At 42.0% G+C, this 19,504-nt stretch overlaps 2 protein-coding genes across 3 annotated transcripts in view; both read right to left on the reverse strand.

Annotated features, from left to right (window-relative positions):
• Positions 1–2,578: 2,578 nt before the first annotated feature.
• LOC139446502 (uncharacterized) lies at positions 2,579–8,818 on the reverse strand. The gene is made up of 4 exons (XM_071227807.1): positions 8,716–8,818; positions 7,211–7,342; positions 6,714–6,770; positions 2,579–3,592 (listed from the first exon to the last, which is right to left on the reverse strand). Exons 1-4 carry the CDS (start codon positions 8,816–8,818, stop codon positions 3,219–3,221), a joined length of 666 nt encoding a protein of 221 aa, XP_071083908.1. The 3' UTR covers positions 2,579–3,218.
• A 7,794-nt stretch (positions 8,819–16,612) lies between these two features.
• The window catches only part of LOC139445773 (uncharacterized), a 43,406-nt gene continuing 40,514 nt past the window's right edge, over positions 16,613–19,504 (reverse strand). For both annotated transcript variants that reach the window (XM_071226985.1, XM_071226986.1), the window contains 2 exons: positions 19,027–19,162; positions 16,613–17,865 (listed from right to left, as the gene is read on the reverse strand). In XM_071226985.1, the coding sequence (XP_071083086.1) occupies positions 17,566–17,865; positions 19,027–19,162 (436 nt within the window). In that variant the 3' untranslated portion in view covers positions 16,613–17,565. The remainder of the gene's footprint in view (positions 17,866–19,026; positions 19,163–19,504) is intronic.

The following is a 19,504-nucleotide window of genomic DNA, read 5'->3' on the forward strand; positions in this document are numbered from 1 at the left end:
CAATTAAGCTACCATCTTAATTAAGCCGGGATTTTCATTCCCAGCTCACTGGGGAGTATACAAACCAACCTGAATGTGAGGCGCAAAAAGGTCTCAGAAGTCAAGCTGCCGAACAGTCACCCATCCAACTAGTCTCCGCGACCAGCGATGATTTGTGACTTGTGCACTGTGCACAGGACCATGTGACACAATATGTCCCTCCAGGAAAACATGCAAAGAACTTTTCGACGATGCTCAGCAAAGAGATCCTGCAGTTAGGTCAATAATAATTATTCGATGATTACTAACTTCCGTTGCGTGATTGTGTGTTTAATGGAAAATAATTGTGAAAAACCAGGTGCCAAATCATGGCTGACGGACTCTTAATGAGGGGTGGTGTTACAACCTAATTACAAATGTCAATATCGGGTGTGACCACCGGTTGCGTTGATACCATCTTCCCGAGGCAAGAGAGTTAACTGACTATAAAAGTCAATTTTCCTCCCTTGCCGAACTAAGCTGGTATTATGGAGTTACATTTTGGCTGGACTAACGAGTCTATGAATAGTCCAATCAAAATCGCGCAACGAAATCAAAATCCGGTTTGTAAACTGTCGTGCAGATTTCGGTCAATTACAGGATTTGCAAAGCATGTGCACCGCCATCTCGTCAACATATATTTTCCAAATCTTTTCATGTTTTTAATCAAGATGCTCACGTGATTTGATGCACTCCGCGATGTAAGACCCGTTTTATCACAATATAGATCTTCTTTATCGATTAGATCGTCTTGACTGGGCGCCGCTATTTGGTGTGAAGCAAATGCAAGTGATGCGAGAGATCAGAGACCATATAATAGATATTAATCTGTAATCTATTATATGGTCTCTGGAGAGATGGAATCTGATTGGTCCATATGAGAGGCTAAGAAGGGACATAACTCCTAGTAGCCACTGGTGGCGCTACGGTCGAGCCAAGGAATTCCAGCCTAGTTCGGCAAGGGTGGAAACTGGACTTATAAAGTCAGTTAACTCCCTTGTCTCGGGAAGATGCGTTGATACAGATGAGGCAGCGGCAGCGCATTGAAAACTGCCTGAGGTTTGTTGTACCAGTTGTAAACCTAAGATTGGCCCAACAGTCGTAGGCGTCGTTCCATCTTATCCAGACATGATCTGTGGGAAAGAGGATTAGAAAGACGACCGGGCATGACAGTACATCACGTGACACGCCACACATGGGCGGACATTACCCTGCTGCAACGTGACGTACAATGGGTAGAACATGATCTCGATCGATGTCGTTGCGGTAGGGTACGACATTCAAATTGCCATTAACAACGAGTAACCATACAGTTCCATCAAAAACTGACGTCTTTGAAGAACGTAAGCGTCGCTAAAACGTTTCGACGTCTGTGACAATCAGAGCTGGAAATATTAGTCCCAGAAGATATCATATAGGCTCTATGGTCTAATAACGGCAAAATATGACGGAGGAAGTTGTTAACTCACGAGAGATGAAGTGTAAGCTGCAGTATGTGTGTCGACGCCTTTGTCATTTCCCGTTCAGATTTGGCTACATTCCTTCGACAGTTTCCTTATTTTTATACGTACGCCAACACGCACAACCGTGCTCAGATCGGTTCGGATGCATTTTAGAGGCAAAGGAGCAGGGGTGACAAAACAAGAAAAAACATATGGTCTAAAACCCTGCCCGGTGATTTTTACAATTGCAACGGAACATGTGTTCACGTACATTCATGTTTGTCGGCACTGAGGTATGACCACGTGACTTTCCATATAAGGAGCTACTCACTGGAGACTCATGTCTGACTGGAAGATATGGCGTCTACACATAACTTTTCATTAGGCAATTGTTATTTAAAGTACACCCCCACTTTTCACATATACGAGGGCATGAGATGCTGTAACATCTGTCTGTCCATGCGCGCGCGCATGAGTGAGTATATATAACCCTGTTACATCAGTGAGTAGACCCGTGAAGATCAGCGTTACAATAGCTCTCAAGCAACCCATGCTTGTCCCAAGAGGCCAATAACAGGATCGGTCTTCAGGTTCGCGGACTTGGTTGATGAATGTCATTGTATCCCAATTGCGTGGATCGATGCTCATGATTTCAATCACTGGACTGTCTGGTCCAGACTTGATTATTTACAGACCGCCGTCATATAGCTGAAATATTGCTGAGTGCAGCGTTAAACAACAAACAAACATCAGTGAGTCCCCACCTTAGCAGCAGGAACAGTGATGACAGGATGACTACTGGAGATGCTGATGTATCTATATTCGTCAAGGATCCATTGAATTTTAAATATTGATGGAATTCTCAAAATTACAAAACAGGTAAAAGTTTTGAAAATTTACCCTCACCAATTGAAATTGTTTTGTTTTCCCATTTGGTAAAACTATTGAAGAATGTTAATGACATTGTTCACAAATTGGAGAACCCATCTTTTTAAACTTCAGTCAAGATATTATATCCCAGTAATTTCATGACTTATTAACTTTGTAAAGTGCAAATATAGAAACGAAAACACTGTTGGCTTTGAAAATGCTTTATATGAATATTATACTATCCTCACTTTTTGAATACACAAAATAATTTTTATGCATACGATAGATACCTAATACTGGTACAAGATCATTGTTCACTTAGTGTTGTAATGGACATGTTCAACACAATGGTGCAGGTAAACTAGACGTGTGTAGATTCAAAATGCTGCTTATAATATTTGGTCAACTTTTTACATTTATGTACTCAAGTCAGGTACATTCTAACAACAATATTCACAATTTGAAAAAAATGAAAATAGAGAAGAATAGTGTCAACAAATTCATGTTTTCAAACTTTTGATGATTTTGTGGACTCACAGTTAATTTTGGTGACCATTCCTAGAAATATATGAACGCATGATAAACTGATCTATTACCATAGATTGATAATAACAACAATGCTCATGTGTGGATGTAAAATGTTCCAGCACAACAGAAACCAGTCAAGTTGAAAAAACAACACACTTAGCTAACCTTGTCACATTCTTGTACACAAACAGCACATAAAAAGACAACTTCTATGTCAGCCTCAATCACTTCAAATACATTACATTTGACAGTTTAAATAAATAAAGTTTACACATCATTTTTATTTTATTTCCTATGTCAGTGCATTATAAATGTGTGACTTCTTGATGTCAGTCATGGTGTCCACCCCTCTGATCACCTTCAAGTTGACTGTGAAGGGACTGGCAGCCCCACACCAAAGATGGGGAGAAGAGACTCTCTCTCAACATCCACCTTGGCTGAAACAACCTCCCTGTCTAGATCAATAAAGCCGAATCTCCCCCTCCCCACATCCAGCACAACGCTACAGTGGAGGGTGGCCTGTGTGCCGGGCCTGGAAGACTTTGTGTTTCTGTAAACAGGGTTGACTGATGGGGGTGGAGGAAGGGGGGTGGGGGTGCATGCGCCGACATATTTCTGTAACCTGCCCCTGCCATTGTGTTGTGTGGCGGGCAGCGAGCTGACCAGCTCAACATCTATAGTGATGTGGCACATGTCAGTGTTGGCTTGAGCTGCGTCCAGTTGTAGATCATGACCTGGAAATATAGATTATATTTGTAGTTTTGCCATTTTCCTGATCTTACTGGGATGAGTGCAGCAATGTATATACTTACCTTAACTTATGATAAAAAAATGATAAAAGCCGATTCTAAAATCATTTTTCCAAATAGAATTACATTCACAAACATCACCAAGTTAGAAAAACCTACATTCAACAGGCAATCTAGCTTCACACTCACTTCAGTGTAGGGGAGCACCAAGATGACCGACTCGAGTCATGTTATGTCATGTTGGCTATGTAATTTTGTACGAGTCAGCAGAAGGTTAACCGTTGTGAAATTGGTTGTCATTACCATTAAGCTATACCATATGTTCAATTTCGGAACACTAAAAAGATTCACAACATGAGATTGCATCGGATGACATGAGGATGACGTTTCTAATGACTGTCGTGTTCAAGCTCCTCACAACGATAGTCCGTTTGCGGAGCTCTCTATACCGAGAGTGTAACGAAGGTGTCACGCGCTGGGAAGGAGCTTGTGTCGAGTTGGCCCAAGGGGCACTACTCTCAATGCCAAGTTCAAGGTCACAAATAGATGCAGTGATGAAAGCAGTGATGTAGACCTTTGTTTTTTCATGTCATGATTACAATCACTCAAGTGAAAACCCTGGATGCATGTGTAAATACAGTTGTACTACATCAGCACCCATACAGGTCCATACTGGTCCATACAGGTCCATACTGGTCCATACAGGTCCATACTGGGACAGATCCATTTCAAAGCAGCCATGATCAACACAATGATTGCACAGGACAGTGGGAAATAATATTGTCAACTGGCAACCAGGGTGCTTCAAAACCCGGACGACCAGACACAAGGGTCAGTGTGCTTTAACCTTTATAATCATTTACAATACATTAAGAACCTAAGCTCCTGTCATGCTTAAAACATTTTCTGAAATAGTACTTTAGAATCAACTATAAATGTTCAACTTTTCAACTTTATGACTCTGGAAGAGTTGTCCTTGCATGATGCATGTGTAATAGGTGTTCCCAGACCTTTACTTCAATTGGGGAATGGACAGATATACCTATTATACAATGGAGTCTTGTTGTCAGATTGTATTAACCTATGAAACTAACCATGAAGATAAGTTCATAATCTCGAGAAAAGTGGCTCAGTGGTTTAAATGTTCCCTATCAACCCTGATTTATGTTGAGGTGTATTATGTTTTTCAGAATCAGACAGAAATAAACAAGAGTTTGCCACTAACGTGGCTATATCCCCCGCCCCTGTTGCAGAATTTATGACATAATTGAATCTAAACAAACCCTAACCTTTTTTAACCGAGGTGGAACTTGTCATGGAAATTGTAAAAAAAAGATGAGTTTGGAACCATGTCCATCTTGTTGCCATGGAAACGTAAAAAATAAATATTTCTAAAATTTCTCAATAGCAAAAGGCACCAGTTCAGCATGTACCTGACAGACCTGCAAAGTTTCATGAAAAAATATTGAACGGTTTATGAGTTATGCTCCGGAAACAAACCCTACCCTCACAGAAATTAAGTCCATCTTGTTTCCATGGAAACGTAAAAAATAAAAATTTCTAAAATTTCTCAATAGCAAAGGCACCAGTTCAGCATGTACCTGACAGACCTGCAAAGTTTGATGAAAAAATATTGAACGGTTTATGAGTTATGCTCCGGAAACGAACCCTACCCTCACAGAACCTAAGTCCATCTTGTTGCCATGAAAACGTAAAAAATAAAATTTTCTAAAATTTCTCAATAGCAAAAGGCACCAGTTCAGCATGTACCTGACAGACCTGTAAAGTTTCATGAAAAAATATTGAACGGTTTATGAGTTATGCTCTGGAAACGAAACGTGACGGACGGACAGAGCCCGTTTCTATATCCCCCGCCAACTTCGTTGGGCGGGGGATAATTAAACAAAATTCTAAATATATATTAATAAAAAAAAACGGAACTGCTTTGTTGTCTTTCCATATTCAGTATGAAGACGCAGATTACGGGAGCTAAAATTCAAAACCAAAAGGGCCTGAACACCTTTTATTCTCAACAGTATTTGCTTCTTAAACAAGCCATGATAGCATCTTAAGTATTAGTTATAAAATCGTGTTTTTGTTAAATAGAGCCATTTCAAGAATTCATACCACTAATGTTACATGTCATGTTGACCCGTGAAGATCCGGGATAGAATAGGTCTTCAGCAACCCATGCTTGCCGTAAAAAGCGACTTTGCTTGTCGTAAGAGGAGACTAACGGGATTGGGTGGTCAGGCTCGCTGACTTGGTTAATGCATGTCATCGTATTCCGATTGTGTGGATCGATGCTCATGATGTCAATCACTGGATTGTGTGGTCCAGACTCGATTATTTACAGACCACCGGAATATAGCTGGAATGTTGCTTAATCAAACAAAAAACATGTCATGTAAACCTGTATTTCTCTTTGTATTTAAGTTTCAAGTATCTATGAGCCTTTCTTAAACGTAAACTAAATTCCCAAATCATTACTGTATTCAACTTAATAAGCTCTAATAAGCGCCCATGGTGATATTTGCTAACGTGAACAATCCCAATTAGCACCCCTTCCAATTGATCAATGTAAACAAGACTTATTCATTCGCGTATAATACGCCTTCCTGTGTTATATGCACCATTAATATGGGCAATTAAATTCTGGAAAAATCTGCCGTACATAAACATTTCAGGCTGTCAGCATAAACCACAAAAAAAAATTTCACCAAAATAATATTTTAATAAGAGCCCCCTATTTCTAATTTTTAGAGCACCCTGGGCGCTTATTACGTCAATTTCCGTATGTTATCTTTCTTATTTCCATGGCAGACCTGAACGTTAGGCACCCATAGAGCCTCTTATAAACAGGCATAGTCACTTTTTAAGGCAAGCATGGGTTGCTAAAGACCTATTCTATCCCAGATCTTCAAAGGTCTGTATACAATAGTATATCGTGGTATGGAACTCTAATCAGGTCGAGAAATTCATGTCACAGGTCAAGCTGGTTTAATGATGTCAGTCAGGTGGACCTTCATGATTTAACACTCATGCATTCTAATCTACAGTCTGCTAACATACAGCGCTGTCGACGCTGTTGTCGTAGTATACTTACATACAGCACTGTCGACACTGTTGTCGTTTCCTATGAAGAACACCATGAGTGAGCTTGCTGCAAGAACAAAATAGATTACACTGGTTAAGACAGGATATGCAATATTTTTATACTTTTCATGAAATTAGGTCACCATGATGACATTGGTTATTTTTATATTTTCACACAGGTAAACACAGAGCTTGATGTTTGTTTGTTTGTTGTTTAACGTCACACAGCAATATTCCAGCTATGTGACAGTGTTCTGTAAAAAATCGAGTCTGGACCAGAAAATCCAGTGAATGACATCATTTATGCAATTGGGATATGATGACATGCATCAACCAAGTCAGTGAGCCTGACCACCCGATCCTGTTAGTCAGCGTTTACTACTGGTTCCAATTTACAAATGTTTAAAGATGTAATCCCTGGCATCCCTGCTAATTCAGACAGTCCTTGATTGGCAGTGTCTGTCAGGGCGGTTGACATTGGCCCATGATGCTGACGTCCAGACAAACCTGATAGTTCCGCTACCAGCCAGGGACAGGAACTGCCTAGTAAACGCCTGCTGGTGTCTGACAGATCTCCTAGTCCTATTAACTGAATTAAGAGACCAAATCTGATCTTTCTAGGTTGATCAGCGATGTCCGCTGGGACAACCAGGGATGAAATTGGATATTTTTCTTTTCAGCTGAAACTTCTTTTCAATGGAGCATGGTCCCTAATTTGTGGGTGAATATTTGGGGTATCAGGGGTCAATTTTAACACATTTGTGGCCACTAAAATTCGCAGATCCGCGGAAGATTCTCACCTCTCAATATCAGGCACCCTGAAAATGCAAAGTGTTGAGCGAGTGAGTGAGTTTGGTTTAACGCCGCTTTTAACAGTATTCCAGTTATATCATGGCGTGTCAGCTTAATGTGGGAGGAAAGCCCGAAGTGATGCAGGTCTCAGACGTTTACCACTTCGGTGAAACCCACGAGCACGTATATAGTGCTGACAAACCTAGAAACATAATCGGGGCTAACGAAGTGTTGAACTGGAGTCAAAGGATCCTAATCGTTGAGAATGCAACCGCATATCTAAGTAAGAAAGCTGACACCTCTGCTGCGCAGTAAGGCTATAACTGTATTGGTCATTCGCCAAGGAAATTCCAAATGCCAGGACTAGCCATCGGAAATGCACCCCTGTCCGCATGCACGAAAACTGAACAGTATTGGATACGAGGAAATTTCTTCCCATTGACGATGGTTTACATACCTGTCAGCGTCAAAATGGTCTCAGAATGCAGTATAAGGTACTTAAGAACCTATGCCTACGTGTTTTGTCACCAGTCGCAACTTAATATCGGCTGCTACGTGTCTTGTACCCCTTGTGCAACGATGACCACGCTTCGGTTGGAGGGACACAATTTATTATCTCCCTTGTGAAGCGTCACAAAAATACCACCTAGATCTACTTCCAAACTATAATAGTCCCCGCTGTTGCGGTACTGGTCAGCTTGGCCCGTACGAGCAGGGTCTGAAACCTGGATCTTCAGATCTTAACGTATGTTTTAACCCCAACGCCCTCATGTTAGAAAAGGGGGAGGTCGGGTAGCCTAGTGGTTAAACCGTTCTCTCGTCACGCCGAAGACCCGGGTTCGATTCCCGACATGGGTACAATGTGTGAAGCCCATTCCTGGCGTCCCCCGCCGTGATATTGCTGCAATATTGCTAAAAGCGGCGTAAAACCATACTCACTCACTAACTCACTCACTCAGAATGTGCTCGGATCTGAGCAGAGATTGTGGAGTTTCAAGTTACATAATGACATTCCATTAACAGGCTCGGTGCTGGACCTTATGCAGAGGGCCTTAGGGTGGCTTCTCTTTGAGACATATAACGGAGATCATATTACCAAGCTAAAAACACTGTGTAACAAAGTAAGTTCAGATGAATATATGGTCATTGTCAGCAATTAAATACGTTCACCAGCAGCCAGTTCCTGCAAAACAAACTAAACCTGCACTTCTTTTTATTACCGACGGAAACCATGACAACGGCCGCCACGACAGGATCTCGTTCCTTTTTTTTAGTCGTTTCCTTTTGCGCCGACAGTTTCTTCAGGTGTTCATCGTGTTTCATCCCTAAATGTCGCCACAAATGCCCTGTCCAGAAATCAGATTTCATCACCCTGTAAATATCCGTCAGCTATAGCCTAACCGGGATTGCAAGTGTACAGACTGCAACTTCTATTTCTGAGGTAATCGTGTGTGGAAAAGCGAAAAAGGAATCTGAAAACTTAGATATTTTAGACTAAGAATTAATACTTTACTTTTCTTATTGGTCCTAATGTTAACAGGGCTTTAGAGAGTGAATAGTATGTTTTCGACAACTAGCAGTCTGGACTTGGTGGTGAACTACCATCTGGCCGGCGTTTGAATATATAGGCAACGCTTAAAAAACTTTAAATCGCCAATCGCTATGACATGCAGCTATTAGATTAGCTGGCTGCTTGACGTAGCCGGAAATGGACGATGACGCCTCGTTCTGACTTCGTCTCCATAACATAGTAACCGTTGTCGTTGCCAACGCCCCCCTCTGTTTTTAACAGATTCACTATCGCTCTTGCTCGCTATCGCTCTGCATTTCGTTGACTACAACATCGTTTCGAGGACTTCTACTGACAAGATGTTTACTAGGCAATTCAAGGTATTTGAGAAGATAGTTATTGTATTTTAAAGTGTTGAATATGTAGATTAGTGCTGAAAATGACCGTAGTTTGAGAGCGGCATCGGTGGAGATGACAATGGCCGCCATTTGCAATTTGTAGACATTCAGAATTGGGTATCATTTTATTATTTTTTCCGCCAGTGAAGTGAGAGATGTCGGCATATATAAATTTGACGGACGATGTTGTTAAATAACTGTAGAGTTTTTGTATATGAGACGTAGATTTTGTATTTATATATTTGTAAACCTCTCTTTCAAACATATGGTCTACAGTTGCACCACTAAAAGATCCCGCATTGTATATCAACACAAGGATTTAATTCGTCTAACGCATTCTCGTGGCCTATACTAGTCCCCATGGTCAAATATCGGCTATCGAAGTATGGATATACTCTCGCTATCTTTTTGACTGTTTCTGTTTCATTGTGCGTGTATGTTTTGTGTATTTAAATGTGTTTATTTTTATTTTCAGCACGGGAAGATATGATCCGGTATCATGTCACTCCTGCTGCGAGTTTATGGCCGTCGTTGGATGAGGAATCCGACTGTGTATGTATTTATTCGACATCTGTTGCAGCTTGGGCGGAATAGCTTGATGTGTTCGTCCATGTGTCCATGTCCCCTTACGCACATCAGTGACACTTTATTTTATTTCACTGTCTGTTATGGTGTCCCTTAACATCAGCCCCATGGCAACCCTCTCCCATTTACACATTAACATTTCTCTCTGTCAGTCTGGCAGCGTGTTTGTCGTGTGACACCGTCTCCTGTCATGTGTAATCTGTGGCTATGCACTTTCTTTTGCATTTATTCTTTAAATACCTCCTACAAACCTCTCCCAATGACTCTCCTTTCTCCCTCCCTCCCCCATCACTGATGTAGCGTCCCCAGGCTGCATCCCCGACCCCCTCTCCCGACCCTCTGAGTGTTTTCACCCCATTCTGGGCCCGCCCTGACCACGGCGAGACGCTCCCTTCCCCAGTCACCATCACCTACGTCGATTATTACCCTGCCCCTAGTGACGACGACAGTGACTACTGGGTCTATGAGGACGTGGATGACGACAGCTTTGTGGAGGACCGAGAGGTTCATCCTCTGAGAAAGGCGCTGATGAGAGTGGCTGCCTTCTGGAGGAGAATCTTCTCGTAGATTTCTCATCCAGTGTGTGTGGGCGTGTGCGTGTGTGTGTGTGCGTATGTGTGCGTGTGTAAATGTGTATTTTTGCGAGGGTACGTTTTGCATGTGTGATTAGATATAATGTGAGAGGATGTGTTTTGCATGAGCTATTCAGTGTAAGTGTTTATTTGTGAGGGTATGTATTTTGCATGTGTGTTTGTATGGAAGTGTGAGAGGATGTGCGATTGTGTGTAAGTATTTTGGTGTGAGGGTATGTTTTTTGCATGTGTGATCGGGTATGCATGTTAGGGGATTTAGTGTAAGGTGTATGTGTGATATAGATGTATGAAGAAATGTATGATTGGATAAGTGTTTTTGTGACCGTCTTTTAGAACATTCCTCCCTTTGGTCTTTTTTGGCTACCCACTTTTGGGAATTTTTGGACAAACTCTTTCGATCTTGTTATCAACGGTTTGGCATACCCTTTGGCTGACATTTCTAAGTTTAATTCTCTTCTACTCAGAGGACAGTTTTTGTGCTTCTTTTGGCCCCGATTCAGATACTTACTTTTGGCACACGCCATTCTATTTCGTGATTACACCTAAATAAATATTAATGAATGGTATACAAACGAGTCTGTTTTCCTTCCTTCATTGGATCTAATAACGACAAGATGACAGCAACACAGCAGGAGAGGCGGCTGAACCGAGTCTGGTCTTAAGATATCTTGAAGATGTAATACAGAGTAAACTAATTACAAAATGAATATATTCAGGGGACACTTGCCCTATCCCGCTGTATTGCTGTCTGCTAGCCCAGTGTTTGACAAGCTGAGTCTGTGATGGGAAACCCGTTGTCTTCTCACATGGGTACCGACAGCTTCAAAGCTGGCCCCAGGTATACGTGAATGATCGAGAGTGATCTCCCTTCGCTCTTCCAGATTTATAATTTTATATACGGAAGGTGGGGCTGTACTCCTCGTCTAGCGCTCATTTCCAGCCCATTCTAGACCTAGTATTTAGTGCCTTGTAGGCAACTGGGACAATTACGGTAGTCATTAACTCTCAGACAGATATACAGAATAGAAATTAAACAAGCAAACAAAGTGGTGTTTGAAAAACCTGAACCAAACCGAAAAGGGCTGCCAGTTTGACCAGGTGTTGTCTCCCCTTGAATGTTTGCACACGAAAAGCACAATGCCCCCATTCATATGCACGTCCATGACTCTAAAGTCACTAAGTGAGTAGACCCGTCAAGAACCGGGTTAGAATAGGTATTCAGCAAGCCATACTTGCTGTAAAAGGCGACCATGCTTGTCGTAAGAGGCGACTAACGGGATCGGTAGGTCAGGCTCGCTGACTCGGTTGATGCATGTCATCGTATCCCTACTGCGAAGATCGATACTCATGATGTCAATCACTAGATTGTCTGGTCCAGACTCGATGATTTATAGACCGCCGCCACATAGCTGGAATATTGCTGAATGTGGCGTTAAACAACAAACAACAACAACTAAGTGAGTGAGTGAGTGTGGTTCTGCGATGCTCTTCGTAATAGTCCGACCATATCTCGGCGCGGGACACGAAGCATGGGTTTTAACAAGATTTATTCATGTAGGGAACTGAACCTGGGTCTTCGCATCTCAACGAATGCTGTAACCACCAAGCTACTCCACCGCCCACACATGTCAAATACGATGCCTAAATAAGTAGTATTTACTGTTACAGAAGAGTGATTTATTGGAAGTGTAGTTTATAGTAGTAGCTCAGCTTCATACAGGTGAGACCCGTGAAGATCCGGGGTAGAATAGGCATTCAGCAACCCATGCTTGCCGTAACAGGCGACTATGTTTGTCGTAAAAGGCGACTAACGGGATCGGGTGGTCAGGCTCGCTGACTTGGTTGATTCATGTCATCGATCCCAATTGATGGATGCTCATGATGTCAATGACTGGATTGTCTGGTCCAGACTCGATTATTTACAGACCGGTGTCAGATAGCTGAATATTGCTGAGTGCGGCGTTTAACAACAAACCAACAAACAAACAAACAAACAAACATACATGTGTACAAATACACGAGAGTGTCATTCATTTCAGCGTCTATTTCTGCCGCCACACTGACAAGACACACATTGACATTCTGGTATATAATGTTGTATATTCAGCGTGTGCAGAAGGAGCACGTTACTTCCATGTGGAACTGGGAGATCATCAGCGTGTAGTCGTACATTAGACGGAACAACCTAATATACATGCATTAATATCATAAATACGGGTATTTTTTACTGTTTTCTAAGTCGTTCAGGACTTCTTCAAACTGACTCAACCGCCATGTCCATGTTTTTAAAACATTTATTTTAAGTATTCTGACTTCTAACTTCACTAGCTGATAAGGAAACCTGTCTTCACAACAAAAACAAACTCTTCGAAATCCGTAACACGACGAGTACAACCTTTGTCCTCTCTCAAGGACATTGGTAGTATTTATGAGCAGCAAATAGTTAATAAAGCAAGTAAAATATCAAGCAATATCTCGCATGTTCTACATTCAGCTACTTCCTTCTGGGACTTCTAGGAGCCGACTACGAGTGGCGATGTTGAGGACAAACAGTGCCCGAAATTTATTCATACCAGCTCGTGCCACGTTTTGTGATGAATAGTTGTTGATCATTCATTCGCTTGTGTCACATTTAATGATAATTACGTTTGTATTTTTTTTTATCTGTTTGTATGTGTGTTTATTTAAGGTGAGACCTGGTGCGGATGCGGGATAATAAAGCGTCTTCTCAGGTTATCTTTTATTTTATAATTGAGAATTTCCCCGTTTCCATTGGCCGATAAGTGATCACATGACAGTCTAAAGAAATGCATATTGACTCCATCCCAGGTACGATAATTGACGATATTGACTTGAGTTACTAAAAATAGCAGAGAAAAAACAGGACTAGTGTATCCCTCGATTTTCAGCCAATCAGGTTTCTTCTTTCGCGTCCTCGGTCAACATTGTTTTTCTCGGGTCCATAAAAACAGGTACGCTATGCACAGTTACTGCCACCACAATGAACAATAACGGATCTAGAATTGTGGGTATATTCAACCGACAAAACCCTTTCAATGGTCCTAAGAAATATCTGATTACAACATCGTCCATTGTTCGATTCCGACTATATTATAAGCAGTGTTTATGTATCGCTATCAAATAGTCATGATACCAGGTGTTCGCAAAAAGATGAACTTCTGCTGCTCCACCGATACCATCCGTCACAAACACATGCAAAGGCAGGTCAACTGTACACCAGGAAAAACACAGGGACAAATATTACAAACCAAAGTAGGGTATGTTTCGGACATAAATGTCACTGATACGTCAAATTTGGAAATGTTCTCCACATGTCTACCGTGAAACTTTTTCTAAGGTCTTAAATATTGTAGTGAGTGAGTGAGTATGGTTTTACGCCGCTTTTAGCAATATTACAGCAATATCGCGGCGGGGGACACCAGAAATGGGCTTCACACATTGTACCCATGTCGGGAATCGAACCCGGGTCTTCGGCGTGACGAGCGAACGCTTTAACCACTAGGCTACCCGACCGCCCCCTTAAATATTGTAACCCAGATTAAAAAAAACACGTTTGAGAAATAGTCGTGTGACGCTCTTTGAAATCTACACGCAAGTCCCGGTTCGATTCCCCGGTAGAAGTTGTGAAACCCAGTCTAGGCAAGGCGTCCTCTGCTGTCGGTAACTCTGACTGTCCTAACATCAGACTCCAAAACAATAATATAGCAAAAGTCTTTATTGAAAATGTACAAACAGTAACAAAATGTAACAACATTAAATATGCTATCAACAACTTTACCATCAGGGACACTGTATGGAAGGACGACTCGAAACAGTGTCATCATTCCACAGTGTCCATTGAAACAATGGCCGGGGGCGAATATTTTTTCTTTTTCAAGACTCGAAATTCAACGGGGCAAACGAAATCCTTTTTCGAAATACAATGGGTTCAATTGATGAAATATATATTTTTTACGACCAGTCCACACCTTTTCGATCATCTCTTTATTACGAACATTGAAAAATGCATCCTCGACACACAGGGGTATTTTCCCACATTACTCGACACACATCCCTGGGCTGCTGCTATCGCTGTTGTAAGGAATAGGAGCCAGCTGCAGTTAAACGCTTCTATAATGAATGATCCATTGATGACATGGAGTTTAACCACTATTTTACCTCTTGCGCTCAATGGAATCTGTTTTCGCAGATAATCGAGACTGGTTATTCTCTAGCGTTGACGTTTTATATACTACTCAAAAGAAGCTAAAAAAAACCCGATTTTTTCATGACTAGAGTTGATCTGCCATGGGGGGTAGATATTGAAACGCACAGGCTTCCAATTGTGGGTGCTCTTTAACTTGTTTTCAGTAATGTATTTACAAGACTCAAAATTCGACTTTCTTCCTGAGGAGGTACCTGTTAACGTTATCAAAATATGAGGAGGCAACACAACTTCACTAGGAACAAACTTTAAGATAAAATAAAACATGAAATCAGGCCATAGATTACACGATGGAACATTTGTACCTGGGAAAATACCGTAACATGTTATTCTGTGGGTCATTATTCAAGTGGTGCACAATAATTCAGTCGGACAGAAACTGTAGGTGTTCTGACACCAGTCGACGTCATAACTCAACGCTGCAGCAAATTAATAATTAATTGGTCTCATTTTCGTAAAGCGGGCACAATCACACTGGGTCTCTTGTTTCCGTAGCAGTATGCCGTGGGCTTGAATGAAAGTAAAGGCATCACAAGGATAGACGGTGTAGGATGTGATCTTATATGATTCACAAAAGGTTGGCTTTCAAACAGTCATCAGGATAGACACAGTTTGTAAAAACGACCGGAAATTGGGATGCAATATGTGGTATTCAGCTGCATCGATTCGTTTCTTGATCGTTTGAATAATGAGTGCGTGCAGTCTTGATGACTTGGTGACCTCCGCCCTTAATATTGTCCATTTTGTCAAAGGTAACATGAAGCCGTATTTACTCACTTGTCGTTACTATGGTTTCACAAGTGAAAATGGTCCGAAATGAAATGTGAACAGTACTCTGTGTCAGGCATGAAGTTAATGATTCCAAATGAAAACTTTTATTAAGAATTAATAGGTAAACAACTCAACATTGCCTTATTTCGAAATTATGATGACTGGTATATTGGTTATTTTGTTTCGGTATTTCATCGAAATATGCCAGGAAAATTATAAGGTCCCAACTTTAACCATCACAGAATGTGTTAGTGACAATTACCGAACATTGGTCAACTGACCAGTACTGAAGGTGGGACCTTGTTGGACATTGGTCACTGTTGCCATCCTTTTCGCATCGACTCAAGAGCTTCCATTAGCCTTTTTAACAAAGTCTTGCCACATCAAGCCCACTTTCCTGTGCTAACTATGATTGGATTATCGCACATATCGGAAGCTTATGAGATATGAACAGCGATCTGACTGGATCTCGCTTTTTCATTACAAGGGGCACAACTCGTGATCTACGCGAGGTGGCGCCAGGGTCGTGCCATGAATAGTGGTCTTGATGTGGCAAGGGTAGAAACCAGGCTTTGATATGGGCTAGTGGACACGCTTGCCTCGGGAAGATGTCATTTTTGGTTAGGGTGTGTGAAAGATATCACCCTGAGCGAAGGAGTACTTTTGATGTCATTTTCTTTTATATAGAGGATTGTCTCATAGCAATGGGCAACACTGTTATATTAATGTCGTCATTTGGTAAGGACTGTATCAAAAGTGGTAAAGATTACATTAAAAAGTAGCGAGGGCTGCATTAAAGCTGATTCCCTATGGGACAATGAGGACATACTGTCGTCCAGGAAGGATTAAACCTGACATGTGGGTAAGACTGTCGTACAATTGCAATTTGATGCAGAAAAAAATTATTCAAGCTGCCCTGTCGACAAGCTATAGTTATAATGAACCCTCTGTAGATGGACGTTGGAAAAGTTGAAGCCCTTTGGGCAAATCTGTAGTATATGAGCCGTCTACGTTGGACTAGTATTTTGGGCCATCCATGTAGGAAGGCCGGCAGAGAAGCTTGCGTCCAGTGTGGACATCTGTAGTATTGTGTCCGCCCTGTCTGTGCAGTACTGCAGGACTGCAGTATCAACCTTTGTGGGCAAGGCTGTAGTATTCTTGCCACCTATGTACAAGGACTTCGTGAAGCTGTCAGGCAAGACTGTAGAGTAGCTGTAGTCCATTAATACTTTACACACGTATTTACACACACACGTCCTAGTTGAGCTTGTAGCTTGATGACGCGCGCGTCACACACGAGTCTGCTCAGCCACAAGTGGCCAAACCTATCTCAGTCTTATTAACACATGCTATACGTTACATGCTCGAATATGTCCCAAGTATTGCGTAAGCAGATCCTTATTGACGTCTATAAGTACTTAGACAGTAAACACAGTTCGTTCACGCAACACTCTGAACATGCCGCCTTGAAGGAGCATGTTAACCCTTGTTTCAACGACTTTGTACTTGACTTTTGTTCTTGCTGTTTATTGAAACGCTCTGTATTCGCTGTTTTTAGGCTATCATCGGTCTTCTCTTGCACTAAGTTCCGCACCAGACTCTCTCCAGGAAGAGGCATTGTTGTGGCTTAGTGATTCAAGCATTTGCTCGTCACGCCAATGGCCCGGGTTTGATTCCTTCCGTGTGAAACCAATAGGTTTATGCCCTCGCCGTAATATTGCTTGAGTATTGCGGAAAGCGGCGTAAAAACATACTCACTCACTTTCTCCGAAATATGGGGTTCCGAGAGCAAGTGTTAAGATGTCGAGCTCCAATCCCATAGTCTGAAAGCCGTCGCATTTCTCCACAACAATGCCCGTGCCATTTGGTTACAAGTGACACATATTGCCAAGCATCGAAAGTTGCCATCTATCAGGGTGTATAGTGTGATGGGTATCTGAACCACCCACCATCGCCACATTGTCACAATACTTAACACAGCCCGTGGGTCATAGGTAGAAGTCGGGGGGCTGGTGGTGATTGTTGAGGGTACTACTCACCACCCCCCTCGTATTGTTCTCATACAAATGTTCGTTCTTGAAGCTGTCGTAGGACAGGTTCTGGTTGTAGTCGGGTACCAAGTGGGGTGGGAGGTTGGACGGGGGGTGATACACAAAGCTGCCTGCTATAATAGATGGCTCGTAATGGCTGTCCTCGCCCAGTGTGCACAGGGCGTTGTCACTTGAGTTGTCATGGTAACCGTGCATGCGCATTGCACGTGGAGTTGAGTGGGCGGCTGGGTAGTACACCTGATATAAAATTAAAACTGTTTGAACATTTTAAAATATTTAAGCATTCAAAGAGTTATTACAGTGTGATAGTAAAAATGGAAGTATATATAAGGGTGATCCTTGTATAATAATTATTCAAACAATAGAACAATAAAGTTTTATTAGCTTGACCATGTCCGGTGTGTTTAGAACACACATTCGAATTAATTAGGTTTGTCAGGGAAGCACTCGCTGTTAGATATGCTTTACTATTATAACATACAAACATACATACATACATACCTATATACCCCCCCCCCCCCCCCCCCCACACACACACACACACACCCACCCAACCCACACACACATACGTACACACACATACGTACACACACACACGCACGCACAAATACATGACAGACAGACAGACAGACAGACAGACAGACATACATACATACATACATACATACATACATACAGACAGACAGACAGACAGACAGACAGACATGTTTTGGATGAAACAATCCCGATGTAATGTAACAATGAACTAATGATTATCAACAATTTGTAATATCGCCGCCACCTGGGGCAACTGACTGATTTCTGTTATGTTCTGTTGGAATTGAAAAGCCTGTTCTTAGTCGTCGTTAGGTTGACAATTCGCTAGGAGAGTTGACTGTATTTTGTATATTTTGTCAGATTGTTGACTACAGTGTATTTGTCGCAATGGTTTCAGTCTGTAAATAATCGAGTTTGGTAACAATCCCGTGATTTACACCATGACCATCGAATCGATGACATGCATCAACTAAATCAACGAGCCTTACCACCCGATCCCGTTAGTCGCCTTTTACTGCAAGCATGGGTTGCTGACGACCAATTTTAACCCGGATCTTCACGGGTCTAAACTTGCACTCAGCAATATTCAGCTTTATTCCCATATTACAACTCGTCATGCAGGGAATCGTTAGCTAGAGTAGTGTTGGAGACTCGACATGTAATTCTCAGAAAATCCCCGATTTCCTGAATTTACGTCTGAGTCGGTGTGGTAGCCTAGTGGTTAAAGCGTTCGCTCGTTAGGCCAAAGGTCGATTTCGATTCCCCACAGGGTACAATGTATGAAGCACTGACCTGTCCCTGTCGTGATATTGCCGGTATATTGCACAGCGGCGTAAAAATATACTCATTCTCTCAACTCACGTCTGTGGCGTAGTTGTCGTAGGCCCTGTAGACTTTGTCTCTCACGGAGATGTCGTAGGCAAGGACGGGCTCCCCGAACCAGGGGACGAGCCGCGTCTTCTTGATGGGGCGGTGGTGTGGATGCCTGAACCTCTGTCTGTGGAGGAAACATACGTTAAGCTCAACACCTTAGATAATAACAGAAAGTTTGGTACATAGTATGTTGGTAGTGTTGGATTTCAACCAGTGTCATTCGAATTACCGGATGTTTATATTATTGATTTCTTGATTGTTCGTTGTTTAACGCCGAACTAAGCAATATTCCAGCTATATGACGGTGGTCTGTAAATAATCGAGTCTGGACCAGACAATTCAGTGATTGACATCATGAGCATCGATTCACGGAATTGGGACACGATGACATGCATCAACAAGTCAGCGAGCCTGACCACCCGATCCCGTTAGTCGCCTCTTACGACAAGCATAGTCGCTTCTTACG

This window comes from Haliotis cracherodii, unplaced genomic scaffold, assembly GCF_022045235.1.
Source record: "Haliotis cracherodii isolate W230 unplaced genomic scaffold, xgHalCrac1.p SCAF_6, whole genome shotgun sequence".
Lineage (NCBI taxonomy): Eukaryota > Metazoa > Mollusca > Gastropoda > Lepetellida > Haliotidae > Haliotis > Haliotis cracherodii.